We start from the raw sequence: 19,637 nt of genomic DNA on the forward strand, positions 1-19,637 counted from the left end.
ATATTTTTAATAGTTTCCGAAAAAAATGTTTGTCTTAAAAAAACTGACTGGATAATCAATATTTCGTTTGGTTATTATATATACTGGTTTGTCACGATATTATATCTAATTTTAACGTTTTAAATAAAACAAATTTTGATGAAATTTATTTCTTGAGTTTAGTTAAGTATTTTGTATTGTCATAGATACGTATTAAAAATAACAAACTAAAATATTTTTATTTTTACAAAAATTTGTCAGTTTCATTTTGAAAACCACTTTTTTAGTGTTTAAATTATTTGTAAAAATCTTTATAGATAATTAAAAACTTAAAATTCATATTTTTGTATAAAACTTGCAGTAATGGATATCTCCATAAAAAACGAAAAACATTTTGAGTCATTAAATCGAGGAAAAGATATTTCTTTGATTCGAAACTTAACATTCCAATCAATCAATCAAATCTCATTACTTTGGAAAATGTGTGAACCTTCACGTATTTTGAACGATACATTGCCAATTATGTCAGACTCCAAATCAAAAATATCACCTACATTTGAACTATTTGAAAAAATTGGTAAGAAAGCATACATCATATAGACTAAGATTATTTTTTATTTAGTGAACAGTTTAAGTGAGCATTGCGAGTAATACATAAATTGGATTATTCTTTTTAATATTAACAATTACAAATATAGTTATACATTAAATTGTATTATTACACACCATTTTATAAAAAAAAGTATACTTAGACGTATCTAGAACAGTTTACAATAAGTAAATTAATGTTTCTCCGCCTTAAAATTTTTTTATATAGCATAGCATAATTTTATACTTTTAAAGGAGTTAATTTATCGTATGGGAAGGGTGAAAACCCCTATTTGCGATTTAACACGTATTATAAATTTATAACAATTTTAAGCACATAGAAATTAAAGTCACAAAATTTTTCAAAAATGAGTTCGCAGATATATTTTTACTGTAGATAAATATCTAATAGCAGGGTGAAACTGTGACCTTAATGAGAAAATCGAACTTCGCTCAAATTTAAAATAAAATAATTCATAACTAGAGTTCGATACTTAATACATTTAGGAAGTTAATTTTAGTTATACCGAATGAATCAACGTTACATAAATATTCGTTTTTGTTTTACTTAATCCTAATCAATGAATGATAAATAAGAACAATAATTCTTGTGATATTGTATATCTATAATAAATTTTCATGGAATTGAGTGTCTCAAAAGTGGTTCAGACAAATAATATATATGATTAAAGATCGGAACCCTAAATGTTAAATTATTTTTCAAAGGTAATAAGAAAAATTTAACAATCTAAATTTTTATCTGTTATTTTTTATTAAAAGATTAAGAATATAAGTATAAATAAAGTTGTTTTTTTTTTCTAAAAAACTAAATTTTATATAAAAATTTATAGTAACTACATTGTTTACAAAAACACATATTTCTATGGGTAATAAGTAAATAAAAGTATATATATGTAATTAAATCATTTAATTAGAATAACAATCATGAGATAATGAATTGTAAAATAAATAAATTATGTATAAAATAATAAAATTATATATTTAAAATAAAAAAAAAATTCAATTGAACTTAAATTAGAGATTTTTTTGAAGTCAAATAAAATCTAACAAATCTAAAACATTTAATCTATATCAGCTATTTTTAAAACTTATAATCCTAGCATATGTGTCCGCAGAGGATGAGTAACAAAGGGATAGTTATCATACGCTTGATTTTTTACATAATCAATTTTTATAATCGCTGTATATTATAAAATTTTATAATATAATAAGAAAAAAATTAATAGTGACACTCAATTTTATAAATAATATTATCAAAATATCTTTTATTTATAAAATTTTTTCTGCAAGGCTCCCATTAAAATAATATTTATATTCTTCCTAAAATAAAAATAACTAAATGCATATAAACATATATAATTTTTTTATTTATTGGAAAGTTAATTTATTAACTAGAGCACAGTTTATTGCGCAATGATCACTATAACCTTCCACCTAGACTGCTTTTTGACTGCCCACTAACTATATTCAGCGGACAGAAAACTATATATTTTAAAAAATATAAAAGTCCTTGCATCCTAACGCGACAAATAACAAATATATCTGTTTCAATATAGATCAAAACTCTACAATGTTTGCCGATCATATAGTAAAAAGTAAGGTATTCATTTGGGAAAGCAACGTAATATGTTCGACAAAAGACTTGATGCTAAACGTCAAAACAAAAGAAAATAAAAGCATATCATTAAACAATTTGGATCCAGAAGCACCAACTAATGAGAATGTTGTCAATGATGACCAAGTGTCTGATACTCCCATTGAAAAGGATGTAAATATTAATTTAGATCCCAACACTTACCCCGATTCTAAGCAAATGCAAGATGAAGGCTACACATTTTTTTGGGATGAATCATTACATGTTCCCAAAGATGGAAAAGTGTCTGATACTCCCATTAAAGAGGATGTAAATATTAATTTAGATCCCAACTCTTACCCCGATTCTAAGCAAATGCAAGATGAAGGCTACACATTTTTTTGGGATGAATCATTACATGTTCCCAAAGATGGAAAAGTGTCTGATACTCCCATTAAAGAGGATGTAAATATTAATTTAGATCCCAACTCTTACCCCGATTCAAAACAAATGCAAGATGAAGGCTACACATTTTTTTGGGATGAATCATTACATGTTCCCAAAGATGGAAAAGTGCCTGATGCTTCCACTAAGAAGAATGTAAATATCTTTATAGATCCCAACTCTTACCCCGATTCTAAGCAAATGCAAGATGAAGGCTACACATTTTTTTGGGATGAATCATTACATGTTCCCAAAGATGGAAAAGTGTCTGATACTCCCATTAAAGAGGATGTAAATATTAATTTAGATCCCAACTCTTACCCCGATTCTAAGCAAATACAAGATGAAGGCTACATATTTTTTTGGGATGAATCATTACATGTTCCCAAAGATGGAAAAGTGTCTGATACTCCCATTAAAGAGGATGTAAATATTAATTTAGATCCCAACTCTTACCCCGATTCTAAGCAAATGCAAGATGAAGGCTACACATTTTTTTGGGATGAATCATTACATGTTCCCAAAGATGGAAAAGTGTCTGATACTCCCATTAAAGAGGATGTAAATATTAATTTAGATCCCAACTCTTACCCCGATTCTAAGCAAATGCAAGATGAAGGCTACACATTTTTTTGGGATGAATCATTACATGTTCCCAAAGATGGAAAAGTGTCTGATGCTCCCATTAAAGAGGATGTAAATATTAATTTAGATCCCAACTCTTACCCCGATTCTAAGCAAATGCAAGATGAAGGCTACACATTTTTTTGGGATGAATCATTACATGTTCCCAAAGATGGAAAAGTGTCTGATGCTCCCACTAAAGAGGATGTAAATATTAATTTAGATCCCAACTCTTACCCCGATTCTAAGCAAATGCAAGATGAAGGCTACACATTTTTTTGGGATGAATCATTACATGTTCCCAAAGATGGAAAAGTGTCTGATGCTCCCACTAAGAAGAATGTAAATATCTTTATAGATCCCAACTCTTACCCCGATTCTAAGCAAATGCAAGATGAAGGCTACACATTTTTTTGGGATGAATCATTACATGTTCCCAAAGATGGAAAAGTGTCTGATGCTCCCACTAAGAAGAATGTAAATATCTTTATAGATCCCAACTATTACCCCGATTCAAAGCAAATGCAAGATGAAGGCTACACATTTTTTTGGGATGAATCATTACATGTTCCCAAAGATGACCAAGTGTCTGATACTCCCACTAAGAAGAATGTAAATATCTTTATAGATCCCAACTCTTACCCCGATTCTAAGCAAATGCAAGATGAAGGCTACACATTTTTTTGGGATGAATCATTACATGTTCCCAAAGATGGAAAAGTGTCTGATACTCCCATTAAAGAGGATGTAAATATTAATTTAGATCCCAACTCTTACCCCGATTCTAAGCAAATGCAAGATGAAGGCTAGACATTTTTTTGGGATGAATCATTACATGTTCCCAAAGATGACCAAGTGTCTGATACTCCCACTAAGAAGAATGTAAATATCTTTATAGATCCCAACTCTTACCCCGATTCAAAGCAAATGAAAGATGAAGGCTACATATTTTTTTGGGATGAATCATTACACGTTCCCAAAGATGACCTAGTGTCTGATACTCCCATTAAGGAAATGATGCTAAACGTTAAAACAAAAGAAAATAAAAGCATATCATTAAACAATTTGGATCCAGAAGCACCAACTAATGAGAATGTAGTCAATGATGACCAAGTGTGTGATACTCCCATTGAAATGGATGTAAATATTAATTTAGATCCCAACTCTTTCCCCGAATCAAAGACTATAATAGGTGAGACAAAAGAATTGATGCTAAACGCCAATACAAAAGAAAATAAAAGCATATCTTTAAACAATTTGGAGCCAGAAGCACCAACTAATGAGAATGTTGTCAATGATGACCAAGTGTCTGATGCTCCCAATAAGGAGAATGTATATGTATCTTTTAACATTTCGGAGTCTAAAATGTTATCCATAAATTTTTCTTTGTGTTTATTAATTATTATATTTTTATATATTTATTTTTTGTCTAGTAGTATATTATAATACATATATATATATTTGTTTTTGATATATTTTTATTATTTATAGAATTTTGTTTTAAATTTGTTTGTTTATCTAAAATATATTATAAATACTAAAACGTGTATGTTTTTATTTTTTCCTAAAATGTTTTAAATGGTATCTTGAACCTCTATATCTTTTAATTTAACTTTTAAAATAAACTTTAATTTTTAATATATTATAATTTTGTTAAGAATAATTTTTTTCTCTTTGGGAAATTGGTTAAAAATTATGTGATGTGTATTTACTTTTAAACCGATAATGTATTCTATGTAATATATAATTTATCATATATTAATTAATCAGTTAATTTCACTAATTAAAAATAACAATTTATAAATTGAATTTTTTAATTTATCACTTTTCTCTTACTCTTATAATAATAAATTTTGAACATTGGTTAAATTTTGCAATATTAATAATGAGTTGCTCAATTTATCATTCTTGTGTTTATTAACCTATAATAGCAATAAATACAAATATTTATTTTTAAAAATAAAATAAAAAAATATATCAAACGGTAGGTAAAGACATCAAGCATCTATAAAAAAAAAAATTATTTTGATATGTTCATTTTTGAATAAGTTAGAGCATTATTAAGTTAAAAATATAAAAAAAAATTATTTTACAAAAATTGTAATTTTTTATTAACTTTGATGTTAACTTTCACCATGAAGACAAATCCAGAGGTCAAATTTTATTTTTTCAAATTAAAGTATATTACATAAGCTTTAATTTAAGATATATATAAAAGTGTCAGTCCTTCCGGAACATTTTCAAAAGTTAAGTTGAAAAAGTTAATTTTTTGTGAAAAAGTTGTCATTTTAAATCCCCCCCTGTGGGCAGGTTAAGTGTCAGATTTACAAAAAAAATATACCAAATGATAAGTAAAGACATCAAACATCTATATAAAAAAGAATTATATTGATATGTTCATTTTTGAAAAAGTTAGAGCATTATTAAGTTAAAAATATAAAAAAAAATTATTTTACAAAAATTGTAATTTTTTATTAACTTTGATGTTAACTTTCACCATGAAGACAAATCCAGAGGTCAAATTTTATTTTTTCAAATTAAAGTATATTACATAAGCTTTAATTTAAGATATATATAAAAGTGTCCGGAACACATTCAAAAGTTAAGTTGAAAAAGTTCTACTTTATGTATGCATTTTTTATATTTTAAGCCCCCCATATATAGGGAAATAGTCTGATTTAAAAAAAAAGTTTGTCCAATGAAAGATGTATATAAATATTACTTCTCATGAAAAAATTGTATTGATCCATACATTTTATAAAAATTTATAGCACTTTAAAGTAAAACATGTAAATTATAAAATCGAGAATTTTCACACAAAAATACCATTCGATAGCTATTTTCACCGTGAAGATAAAATAAAGTCCGAAATTTTTTTTTTGCATAATAAAGTAATTACATTAGCTTTAATTTAAGATATATATAAAAGTGTCAGACCTTCCGGAACATTTTCAAAAGTTAAGTTGAAAAAGTTAATTTTTTGTGAAAAAGTTGTTTTTTTAAATCCTCCCCTGTGGTCAGATAAAGGGTCAAATTTACAAAAAAAATATATCAAATGATAGGTAAGGACATCAAGCATATATAAAAAAAAATTATATTGATATGTTCATTTTTAAAAAAGTTACGGCATTATTAAGTTAAAAATATAAAAAAAAATTATTTTACAAAAATCGTAATTTTTTATTAACTTTGATGTCAACTTTCACCACGAAGACAAGTCCAGAGGTCAAATTTTTTTTTTTCAAATTAAAGTATATTACATAAGCTTTAATTTAAGATATATATAAAAGTGTCCGGAACACATTCAAAAGTTAAGTTGAAAAAGTTCTACTTTATGTATGCATTTTTTATATTTTAAGCCCCCCATATATAGGGAAATAGTCTGATTTAAAAAAAAAGTTTGTCCAATGAAAGATGTATATAAATATTACTTCTCATGAAAAAATTGTATTGATCCATACATTTTATAAAAATTTATAGCACTTTAAAGTAAAACATGTAAATTATAAAATCGAGAATTTTCACACAAAAATACCATTCGATAGCTATTTTCACCGTGAAGATAAAATAAAGTCCGAAATTTTTTTTTTGCATAATAAAGTCAATACATTAGCTTTAATTTAAGATATATATAAAAGTGTCAGACCTTCCGGAACATTTTCAAAAGTTAAGTTGAAAAAGTTAATTTTTTGTGAAAAAGTTGTTTTTTTAAATCCTCCCCTGTGGTCAGATAAAGGGTCAAATTTACAAAAAAAATATATCAAATGATAGGTAAGGACATCAAGCATATATAAAAAAAAATTATATTGATATGTTCATTTTTAAAAAAGTTACGTTACATTTTAGTAAAAAAAATTGAAAAAATTTCGAAAATTAGCGATTTTTAAATTTGTAATTTTTTTGGAGTTTCCCCCATTTACGGGGAATGGGGGAACTTTTTTCAATTTTTAAGGGTAATGTCTTCGACTAGATACGATTTGTGATCTTTTAACGTATCGTATGAGAAAAAGTGGTAACAGACACAAAAAAAAAAAAAAAACACATCATAGTAAAACCAATACCTTCTCAGCTTTGCATCGAAGCTAAAATATTCTGGCTATAATAATAATTATAGTTTTTATATTTAGTATGAAATTGTCAGGCCAGCTATGATGTAAGGTAAATAGTTTTGGGCGATTGATAAGAAAGTAGAGCAGAGAATAAGTGTAGTAGAGTTGAGAATGCTTAGTTGGATGAGTGGAGTGACTAGAGAAGATAGGATAAGGAACGAGCACATAAAAGGAAGTATAGGTGTTGCGTTAATCGTGGATAAGATGACAGAAAATAGACTTAGATTGTTTAGTCATGTGATGAGGAGAGAACAATGGGAAGCTGTAAGAACAGTTATAGAAATGAATTTTGAAGCAAGAAGAGGTAGAGGAAGACCAAAAAGGAGATTGAGGGATGTTATTGAATGCGACATGAAGACAGCTGATGTGAGCATAGAAGATGAGGGAGATCGTGTCAAGTGGAAGTTAAGGATAAGGGTGGCCGACCCCAAATAGTTGGGATTAAGGCAAAGAAAAAGAAAATTCCGGTGGCAATTGAAATAATATGATTGTTGTTTGGGAATGTACAATTTAGCGTTTAGTTGGGTTTAAACAATATAGCGTCAAATCAATTACCTACTCTATCGGTTGTATATTAATATACACTACACTTCTATGATACAATAAATAAATAAACTCAGACATACACACATATGCATTTATAACATTGTGTCTAATGTAAGTATAACATGATAAAAAGTAACCCTAAAATGAAAAAAATGGAATATAAATTTTAAAATGTTTACCAATTTATAAAAGACAAAATTATCTGTGAAAATTCGAAGACTTGGGTGACAATAAAACTTGCTAAAAGTTATCCTGCACTAAACAGTTTTTATACAAAAAAATGAATTTTTGTCTATCGACATGTGACTGTCCGTAGTGGCATTTATAACGTGACGAATGTCCTGTTAAGCGGCAGTAACCGATTACCCTCACCCTTCAACTGCCCTCTCGCGATTGAGCAAAACTAGTTATTTTATATTTTGTTATCGACGCACCGGAGTACCATTTAGCAATCGTTTGTCTAAATTTGTGAAAACATAGTTAATATTGACGACGGGTGATAGGATTTAATTATAATTTAACTGTGTTAATTTTTACCATAGAGTTTTGTTATAGTTTTGTAAAGTTACTCTATGATTTTTACACGAAAATATTAATGAAAATATAATAAAAATATTTATTCATTAGAAATCTGTCATAAATTTGAATTGATTTTTATAAACTTATTTATCACAAATATGAGTCGACAACATACATTGTATTCGAAGGCGACAGGATAGATCAACCGTCCTTTTAGTAGCTGATTTTTTAGAAGTCAACAAAAATCAGATATTCTTTCTCTGAAAAATTAATTATTAGCTAAATAAAAAAGTGGTAATAGACACACAAAAAAACCCAGCACAGTGGAGTCGCGGCATAGTGGGGACGTTGCATAGTTGGGTCCAGTATAGATTTAATCTGACAGTGATTAAAATCACTATCATAAGAAACGCTTCGATGCAAATCAGTAGATAGTGTTTAATTCTAAGAAATTGGTGGATAATTACAAAAGCTACATTATCTGCTAGTTTCTTATTAATACCCTGATTAAGATAAAGTATGTCGAATGAAAAAGGGATTATTAAAAAATATTATTTCTCATAAAAAAATTGTGTTGATTCGTACACTTTTCAATGAGTTATAGCATTATAAAGTTAAAAATGTAACCAACCCAACCAAACATCAACTCCTATTTCCTTAATTATATCCAGATTAGTAATTCTTTTAATTATACATTATATAATTTTTATAATTAATTGTACTGGTTTTGAGTCATAATTTTTTGATTCTTCTTGTAATAACAATCTACTTTTCCGAGTACATAATAAATTTTAAATATTCATCAATATCTGATTTGCCTAAACCAATAAGAGCTAATAAGCAATTATAACTCTAAGGTTAGCTGTTGCTCTCGATAAATGTCTTATTTGTGATAGATCAAAGGAACATCTTTGCGAACAGTTTTTTAGATGCTACATCAGTAAATCCTAATGAAAACATTTTATACTGTGTTCTTCATTAAAATGTGCCCGAGAAAAGTATAGGCAGATATTTATGATTATGACGAACATTATTTCGATAAACTATGCGATTATATATCTATATTATAGATAATATAATAGATAATATTAAACTCATATATATAAGTAACAATATTACTAAAGCTTTTTATTTCAAAATAGTCTGAAGAGTAAATTTTTACTATAGTTCGTGCGTTAGTTATAGTTAAACGTATGGGTTCAATATTCTGTGACATTGTTCACCTAGAATATTTTACTATGCAATAACGCTGTCGTATCATTGAACGACAGTTACTTTATTCTATGGTCGTATCATACGTAGTATCAACGATAAGAATATTCATAAATTTAAAATTGATCTTCCCCCTCTAAATTTAATATTTGATTACATAAAATGTAAAAAGTTTATCATTTTCATTTTTTATGCTGCTACGTAAAGGTATGAAGTAACACTTCTAATTAAACTAAATAATTATTTGGTTAGTGATACTCGTTTTTGGAATTACTTTCAAATTTCAAGGCTCACCAGACATAATTACAGTAATCATTTGTATTTTTATAATATTGAGTTACGGTTCTCCTATTACAATTAATTTTTTTTGCTCTACATTTACTTATGTTTTATAGATTCAACAAATATCACGTAAAAAGAATACTAATATAAGATATATATTAGCTTAAAGTTTAATTACTTCATAATTATTCACAAATCAAATATATTACGTATACTTAATAGTATACGTTTCATAAATATAAAAATTTTCAATCAAATGGGATCAATAGCGTCAAAAAATACCGAAGGTTAGTATTTTTGGAGATATGAACAGTCATATCTAGGACTAGCAATTTGTATCATTTGTTTCTTTTTTTTAATTATTTTTATTATTTTAGCCCATTGCTTATCAAACGCATAATGTAATTCATGAACTGCACTATTCACATATAAAAATTTTTGTTGCATTTTTAGAATTTCTTTATTTTTGTGCATAATTGCATATTTGATACTTTGGAATCATATTAGTAGCATTAAAATTCATTTTTTGGTAATTATATGTATAAAACAAGAATCTATCACTCAGGGATAAAATTATTTAAAATTAAAAATACAATTAAAATTTTCAATAACTATGAATATTTATCATTTTTTAATGTTAGTAAAATTTTGTTTATATTTTTCAATGAATAACTCCATTATAACATATTCTATATTATTTCTATCTATATTTTTATAATTCAAATTAATTTTTTTATAAATGAAGTTATTAGTTAAATTATTTAGTTGTATTATTCTATGTAATAAAACAATATTTATCAGAAGATTTTTGAAAGCTTTTATAAGCTAATAAAACAAATATTTACTTATGTTAATTTTAAAGTTAAAACAATTACAATTCTTTTAAATAATTTTTTATTGATTACTTCATTTTGATATTTAATACTGTTTAGGTGTTATAATAGTTAATGAACATTAGAATATTTGTAAGTTTTGTTTTATTTTACAGTACAAAAAAATTATTTCTGCACATTTTTACATTTTGAAATGAATTTTTTAGAGCAATTTATGTTTTAAACATATTTTTTAAATATTATTGCTGCTTTTTAATGCATTAACTAAAGGATTTTAGTGCTTTATTTTTCTAACCTTAATCATAGAAGATCATTTTTTTAATTTTTTGTCTTATAAAAAAAAAAAAATATGACACATTAACTCTAAAATATTTGGTACACCATAACCCACACCTAAAACTTAATGAGTGTATAATGTCACAAATTTTTTTTTTGCACTTTTCGTTGTTTTTTTTGTAACTTTAAAGCTATGGGTCACATCAACATGTAATAATGAATAAAATAGTTTTACTATTAACTAAATGTGCCTATAAAAATTTGAGTATATCAGTAACTTAATTATTTTTGAAAATGAAAAATATTTTTTTTGTAAATGATTTAAATTCTATATTGTTTGTGATTATATCCCTAATTATGATATTTGTGGTGATCAGGTAAATTCTAATAAACAAAATGTTTAGGAATCCAAAGTTAAATTTTTTTTTCAGTTACTCATTAAAGTTAATAAAAACTAATATTTAATACTTTTGTAAGAGATTTCCTTTACCTTAGCACTACAAGTATAGTGTTTTGTTTATTATATCTAAATAGATCATTCAGTGTACTGGTGTCAATGTTTTTAATGCATGCTATTTTTGTATAGTCTTATTTCAAAAACTCATTAAACAAATTATACTTAATAACAGCATTTCTCAACCTGTGGGTACATGGAAAGCTGATACTTGATGAAATAGTACCTTTATTAAAAAATTTGCAGTTATTATTTACATTAAATATTAAATTAATATAAAACCAAATATTTTTATTACATTATAGTTCTTGATTGAATATTCCATACAAACTAAGTATATATGTACTAATATTATTTTTATTTTATCAAAATTGTATTCAGATTTTCTTAAGCCAAAAATTTACATTTGTTTTATAAAATGTTTAAAACGATCAATTTGAATTATATTTAATATAATTAGAGTTTAAATAATAAATATTATTTAATTAAGTTATAAAATATATTACTTATTTTTCTTTTACATGTCAATTTCAAGATCATTAGTGTCTGATTACAAAGATGTTTATATTATTAAAAATTTTACATTCCTTATTGAATTAAATATAGGATTGAAAACTAAATTTTGAATTATCTGTTGCTAAATTGTAGTTAATCACTAATATTTATATTCGGGTATGTACAATATAAATTGACCAAAGAGATTTTGACTAGTCATAATTAATCAAAATAAAAATATTAAACATCTGTACTTAAATTTCAAATTTTTTAACGGCAGTCTTTTTGAACATTTAGTTGTTATTTTATGAAAGTTTTGTTTTATTTTGTAATAAGTTTAGTTTAGTATTGAGTATTTTTTGTTAATAAACTATTTATTATAGTACTGAAATAAAATGTAAATTTAAAATAATGAAAAAAATTTTACCCTGCATGAAGGTATTGGACTTTCATTAGTAGTATTGTGATTTATAATATATATAACTTTTTTTTAATCTAAATTAACTTCACATGTTAGTAAAAAATGACCAGCTTGCCCAACCTAAATTTGAAATAAAAGAAGTTTGATAATTTGATTAATAATATAATAATATTTGATTAATAAAAAAAGAAGAGGAATGATTAATGTATAAATATTTAAAAAGTTTAATGCAAACTTATCATGTGATATTGTCCATGATTTAAGAATTAGGATGCTATCTTAATTTTTCTGACACTACCTATATATAACTATTGGAATAATATGGTATGTGTAATTAAATCAGGAAATACACTTAAGTTCATAAATATGAATGTAAAAATGATTAATAATTTGTCATATAATCATAAAGAATAAGGATTTATTTTTTTGTTACAATATAAAATAAAAAATTTTTCCCTATAAAATTGATAAAGGTACTCTTTTTAGTTACTTAGCACTGTCATACTAAGTCACTAAAGAGTAATTTTAGCCAAATGAACTTTTAGTATTTCTACAGAGGTAATGTAAAAAATTAATTTTTCTTATGAAAAAAAAGTCAATTCTAGTATTCCTATATCAGTTATAGTTTATTATTAATAGTGTTACAATAAAAATCAAGAAACTGAATTCCTGAAAATCTTGTTTTATATGATGATACTTCATAATAGCTTAGCATAACTGAGCAAATCTTATAATCAAAAAGTTAAAATAAAAATTGGAAGTCAATTTCAAAAAATACTTGTAACAAATCAAGTTACTATTTTATGTTATTATACAAACCCAATTTAATTTGTTTGACACTTTGTAAGAATGGACAATTATAAATTTTTTTCTAAATGTTATAAACTATTCAAAAAATAGTTTATGTAAACTAAATTAAAAAATTGATTAAGTTTTACATTATTTTTAGATGTTTGCATGGTTTCAGGCTATTAAACTGGTATATCCACTGTCATTGAATGTTATATATTCGAAGACAAGTATTTAGAAGTAGTGTGTGTTCCCAATTGCGTGTGTTTTGCAGAACAATGTCGGGTGTGTTTGTTTTTGTGATATCCTATGTGCTTATTTCATAACTGCTTTTGTAAAATTAAAAATTTGTAATAAGTGTTCACTAAATGACTTATTTATTAGAATTTAAAATATTTTGTAGGATCTTCTGATGATATTGTTGAACATATTGTTTGTCGTGAAAATGATATTCCTGAAAATGGGTTTGTTTAATTTAAACATTTGATACTAATCAATAACTTACTTATTTGTAATATTCAACTTTTAAAAGGATGCAAGAATTTGAAATTGGAAACAATGGTAATAAAGTTTTGATTGTAAAGCAAAAAAATCAGTTTTTTGCTGTTGGTTCAAAATGTTCACATTTTGGTGCTCCTTTAGTGAAAGGAGCTTTAGGGAATGGAAGAGTTCGATGTCCTTGGCATGGTGCATGCTTTAACTTAAAAACTGGTAAAATTAAAAAAAAAATTTTTAAATTGATTATTAAATTTAAATTGATTATTTAATATACATAGGCGATATTGAGGATTATCCGGGTTTTGACAATATTCCATCATTTAAAGTGTCTGTTAATAACGGAAATGTAAAAATATCAACTAAAAGGAGTATTTTGGAAAATTCAAAATTTATAAAACCATTAACTAAACGCAACCTTGATAATACACAAACATTTATTGTTGTTGGTGGTGGTAATTATATATTAAAATATTTAATGTAATTTGTACAACTTATTGTATTTTAATGTATTGCTACAGGGCCAGCTGGAGCTAGTTGTGTTCAGACGTTAAGACAAGAAGGATATGATGGTCGTTTGCTATTTATTACAAAAGAAAATTGTTTACCATATGACCGTACCAAGCTTAGCAAAACTTTATCTTCTGACATAAGCAGTATATTATTGCGCCCTCAGCAATACTACGATGTAAAAACCATAATTTTACTTTAATTATTCAGGGTTGGGTTTTTGACCAGTTCAAATGTTTCATAATTATAGACTACATTTATAAATGACTATTTAATGTATTAAATGGTCATTTTGGTAAAAATAAATTTTATTTTTTTTTGTTTTACACTAAAATTAATAAAACTCTCAGTTATATTTTATTTAATATGTAGTATAGGCAGGTTAGATATTTTTTCTAAGTTAATTTAGATCAAAAGAAATATATATATATGTGTGTGTGTGATTTATAAGTTATTAAGTATTTATTGTAAACTCATTTAAGTTACTAGTTACTTCAAATAGTAATAATAATTTTTTAATCTAAATTAGGTTAGATAATAGAAATTTTTGCTGTACATATAAAAAGTAATTTTTTTTATTCAAATAAAATAATAAATTCCAACTAACTATAAATTCTAACTAATGAGTTAGTGCCTCTTAGAAAAAAGTAAAACAAAAAATTTCATAAAATAATGACTAAATATGCTGAAACACTATTGTATAATAAAAATAAAAATAAAAATTGTTTATTTTTATTATATTAAGATCATTCAATTAATATTGTATCACCCTAATTCATTTAAAATAGAAAAAAAATGTATAATGCTATATTGCGAAAAAAATTGGTTCAATTAGAAACTCATTTTTATGGGGTTATGTTTAATAATAATTCAATATTATTGAATTATTTGTAAATATTATGCCTAAAATAAAAATTATTTTATTATTAATATAAAATTTATTAAATTAGTTGTTTAAAACTTAAAATAATATTATTATTATTTTCAGTCAGGAGATGTGGAAGTTCTAACAAATACAAGTTTAGAATCTGTTGATACAACAAGTAAAACTCTCAAATTAACAAACAATGAACAAATACCATTTGATGCATTATTCATTGCAACTGGAATGATGTAAATATTTATGAAAATTATAAATTCAAGTTATTTTGAAAAGTTTCTTATTTTAATGTTGATGAAAATCAAAAGTATCTCGATAGCAAAAAGTAGTGTTCTACTCACTAATTATCCCCTGTTTCTGATTAAATTAAATCTTTATTAATTAAAGAGATTCACTTATCATGAACCACATAATTAATTTAAAAATAATATTAATAATGTTTTTATTTGTTCCTTTTAGTTCAATGGTAGTCTCAATTTTTCAATCAAAAAATTTGTTTTATGTTCATATATTATACCTTATAAGGATATCAACTTTAATTTTTTAGATGGCAATACCCCTAATTACTAGCTTATTTAATATATAATGATCTAATTAAGAAAATGACTGGTTGATAACAACATTTGAACATATTTTGGAAATTATTGACATTTATATCTAGAGGAAGAGTAATGCCAGATAATGTTAAGTTATAAAACTAATAGCACCTATCTTCACCTATATTCATTACTTTAAACTGTTAATAACTTCCGAAATAGTCTAAAAGTTGTTATTGACCAGTCATTTTCTGAATTAGATCATTATCTATTAATTAAGCTAGTTAAATAGGGATGTGAGAATTTGAATTTGACATCCTTATAAGGCATAAAGGATGAATTAAAAATAATTTTATGATTGAAAAATTAAAAGAAACATTGAAATAAAAGAAATAATAACAAATTAATATTATTCTTATTTTTTGATTAATTAAGTGGTTCATAATAAGTTAATCACCTGTGTATACTAATTTTTATTGTTTTATTATATTTAGACCACGTACGGTTCCTGATGCTTCGAAATTTAATAATGTTTTTACATTACGCACTGCTAGTGATGCTGGTAAAATATCTCAACATTTATCATCAGATTGTCATCTTGTTATCATTGGATCATCATTCATCGGTAAAATTTTATACTAGACTATGTTTCATTTTTATTTCTACCTAATGTTCTAAAATACTAAACACTGAGTTATAATATATTATATTACTAATTATTTTATTTTGTATTAAAAATGTGACTACTAGTTCAAGAAGTATTTTCTTATTTTAAAAATACTCTATTTTAAATATAATTTTTTTATTAACTCGATTAGAACAAAAAGTCTAAATTAACTTCTTTTTTTTTAAACATTTCTATATAAATATACAGGTAATTTTCATAATTTTAAGACCCCTTAATAGTCTTCCGATTTGTATACATAATATAAATAATATATAATATAAAATTTTCATTGCTTTGCTGAATAAATTATTAATTTACTTAATTTTAATAAAAAAAACTTTCATAAGTATTCTTTAAAATGTGTTAAAAAAACCCAAGAACAAAAAAAATGTCCTTAAAATTTCCAAAAAAAATGTAAAATAAGTTTTATTTTTGAATTCTCAATTACATAAATTGAATTTTCTACTAAAAAGTATTGTTTAAGATCATACTAAATAAAACGCAATAGCATTAAAATCGAGGCCCTAGTTATCCATATTCTCATTTAGCTTTCACCAATTTATAATAGTCAATAAAAAATTTCTTATGAATATACACACATTATTATTTATAAACATTTAATCATAAATATTTAAATATTGGTTCATATTTGTTGAATGTACGTAAATGTCATAGTATTAATTTTAATTATTTTTCATAATTTTAATTTTCTGATTATTAAAAAGTATATAAGATACAATTTTACCTTTGTTTTGTATAACAGTTATAATTTTAACGTGTTTCATTGAAATTAAAATTTTTAAAATAAAAATGATTTCTTAAATAACATTTAATACTGACAATGGTTAATTATAACAATGGTTTCATTACAACTATTATAAAATTATTATGATTATCATATAATATTGATCTGCAGCAGTCAATGTCTGCCTTAATAAAAAAAAATATTTTCAGGTATGGAAGTAGCTGCAACAGCTAGTTCTAAAGTGAAATCAGTTAATGTTATTGGAAGGAGTGCTGTTCCTTTTATTGAAAGTTTGGGTAAAGAACTGGGTGAACGGGTTCAAGAATTATGTCAATCTAAAGGCATTTCATTTAAAATGAAAACTAGTGTACAAAACTTTATTGGTTATGAAAGTAGATTATCGGAGGTTGAACTTAATGATGGCCAAAAGCTCAAAGTTGATGTTTGTGTTATTGCAATGGGATCGAAAGCTAATTCCGAGTTTCTTAAAGGATCTGCTATTAATATGAATCCTACTAATGGTACCATTGAAGTTAATGAGGTTGATAAAATTTAAAAAAGTATTAATTATTATATGATAATTTATATAATTCATAAAATATTAGAATCTCGAAACTAACGTCAAAGGAATTTATGCTGGTGGTGATGTTGCTAATGCTCCTGTTTATCCTGCAAAGATTAAAGCATCACTAGGACATTGGCAATTAGCTACATACCATGGAAAAACAGCTGCTCTAAATATGATTGGTAAAAAAAGTTCTATTCATTCAGTACCATTTTTTTGGACTTCACTTTTCGGTACTAGCATTCGATATGCAGGTAATTAGTTAATGATATGATATATTAATGAATGTTTTTTTAATAACTCAATATTCTTTAACATAGGTTATGGACATGGGTATACTGATGTTTTGATAAACGGAGATTTAGAAAATTTTAAAGCAGTTGTGTATTATTGTAAAAATAATGAGGTTATAGCAATAGCAACAGTTGGAAGTGATCCTATTGCTGCTAAATTTGCAGAACTAATAGAAAGTGGTAGAAGTTTAAAAAAAGATCAAGCAGTTGACAATAAATGGTTGGATGATGACGATAATGTTGTTGTTTGTACTCGGCTTTAAAATTAGGATAATATAAAAAATTTATTGATTTGTTTTCTTTTAATAATTATGTCGTTATAAATCGATAATTATTTATAATGCTTATAAAAATAATTAATTCATATTTTACAATAAATTTAACACAAATTTATAATAAAATAGACTAAACTTTAGTTTATTTGATAATTAAATTGATGTTTTTAGTAACTTTCCCAACCATCAGATGAACGTAAATGCATTAAATGATCAGACATAGGTTTATGTTGGGAAAATTTATCAGCCTGGATCAATTTCCATTTTCTAATCCATTTTTCGAAACGCCCTTGTTCTTTTGAATGACAATAAGACTCTTCCTGAAAAATAAATTGTTTTTTTAAACAAAAGATCTAAAATATTACCATAAATATAATAAGATTAATAATTTTTTTGCACAAATTCTTATTGCTAGAATTTTAAGTTTAAATTATTTCATGGTTATATGGAATTAAATTGAAGAGGTGCAATTAAAATCATTAATTGAAAAAATAAAAACTAAATTAATTAATTTTATTTATAGTTAAGTGAAATTACTAATAAATGACTAACATTTATAACAACTTTCAATTACTCTAACATAATGTTTCACAAAAAACTGAATTATTTGAATTTTTAATTACTAATATATTAAATATATAGTTAATTTTACATAAAGAGGGTTTAAGTTATAATATTTAAATGGAATGTATCAAAATAATTTATCTATTAATACTTTTTCAAGTTTTCTACATTAAAATCTTATAAACATACTACTGAACAAATCTACTGAAACTCATTTATTGAAAATCTAGAATTTGGAATGCAGGATTATACTGATAATACATGATATCTAGTAAAATAGTAAATACAATTATTTTAATAAAATTAAAATAATATTTTATTCAAATTTTCTAAAGCAGATTAAAAGGCATTGGGGTAAACCACTTCAAGAAAATTATTTTTCAAATAAAAATATATATATACTTTAGTTAAGTAAGGATGTCTTAAATAAAACATATTTTGTTCTTCACGTTCAAAATCTCTTAATTTTGCTGCTATATCTAATCCAGTTACTGGTTTCACTAAGCGATGTTTTCTAGAATTTAGTAAAATAAAATGAATGATAATAAACAAAAATATTATACTCAACAAAATTATAGACGAAAAAAAGTTAATACTTAAATAGCTTACCCTTTAAAAATGTGACCTTTAGGTAGTTTTTTCCAAAGTGCAGCAGTCAATTTCATTATGACTTCACCAAAAATATTTACCCAAAGACTAAAACGTTATGAGGTTCTAATTATATTTTTAAAAAATTATAATTTACTTAATAATTAGATAATATTTTTAACTCTTAAATTTTTAGTTTTCTATGATGTCGAATTTATTTTACTTTAAAAACTATTGTCGCGTGATAAGATCATAGCGACTATACAGATAATGAAATAAATATAAATCTACACTGTATGATAGTAAAAGTCATAACCTCAACTAAAGTTCTGGAGCAAAGTATTAGAATATTTT

The 19,637-nt window shown here is 24.8% G+C and overlaps 3 protein-coding genes across 5 annotated transcripts; 2 read left to right on the plus strand and 1 right to left on the minus strand.

Annotated features, from left to right (window-relative positions):
* Positions 1–342: 342 nt before the first annotated feature.
* LOC126896161 (uncharacterized) lies at positions 343–10,064 on the plus strand. Its single transcript, XM_050668679.1, has 4 exons — positions 343–556; positions 2,145–4,034; positions 4,128–4,561; positions 10,011–10,064. Exons 1-4 carry the CDS (start codon positions 343–345, stop codon positions 10,062–10,064), a joined length of 2,592 nt encoding a protein of 863 aa, XP_050524636.1.
* LOC126893720 (apoptosis-inducing factor 3-like) lies at positions 9,710–18,289 on the plus strand. 3 transcript variants are annotated; one of them, XM_050664168.1, is made up of 12 exons: positions 9,710–9,923; positions 10,011–10,184; positions 13,326–13,450; positions 13,569–13,629; positions 13,698–13,876; positions 13,942–14,115; positions 14,182–14,348; positions 15,159–15,283; positions 16,081–16,211; positions 17,208–17,539; positions 17,604–17,817; positions 17,884–18,289. In XM_050664168.1, exons 3-12 carry the CDS (start codon positions 13,375–13,377, stop codon positions 18,117–18,119), a joined length of 1,695 nt encoding a protein of 564 aa, XP_050520125.1. In that variant the 5' UTR covers positions 9,710–9,923; positions 10,011–10,184; positions 13,326–13,374; the 3' UTR covers positions 18,120–18,289. The 3 variants fall into 3 exon arrangements, with proteins under 3 accessions (XP_050520125.1, XP_050520126.1, XP_050520127.1); XM_050664169.1 differs by having other exon boundaries at positions 13,344–13,450; XM_050664170.1 differs by lacking the exon at positions 13,326–13,450 and having other exon boundaries at positions 9,711–9,923.
* Positions 18,246–19,528, minus strand: LOC126893731 (ribosomal protein 63, mitochondrial). The gene is made up of 3 exons (XM_050664186.1): positions 19,305–19,528; positions 19,098–19,209; positions 18,246–18,451 (listed from the first exon to the last, which is right to left on the minus strand). Exons 1-3 carry the CDS (start codon positions 19,358–19,360, stop codon positions 18,299–18,301), a joined length of 321 nt encoding a protein of 106 aa, XP_050520143.1. The 5' UTR covers positions 19,361–19,528; the 3' UTR covers positions 18,246–18,298.
* Between the last annotated feature and the right edge of the window lie 109 nt (positions 19,529–19,637).

This window comes from Daktulosphaira vitifoliae, unplaced genomic scaffold (genome assembly GCF_025091365.1).
Source record: "Daktulosphaira vitifoliae isolate Bord-2020 unplaced genomic scaffold, ASM2509136v1 Scaffold_1, whole genome shotgun sequence".
NCBI classification, from domain to species: domain Eukaryota; kingdom Metazoa; phylum Arthropoda; class Insecta; order Hemiptera; family Phylloxeridae; genus Daktulosphaira; species Daktulosphaira vitifoliae.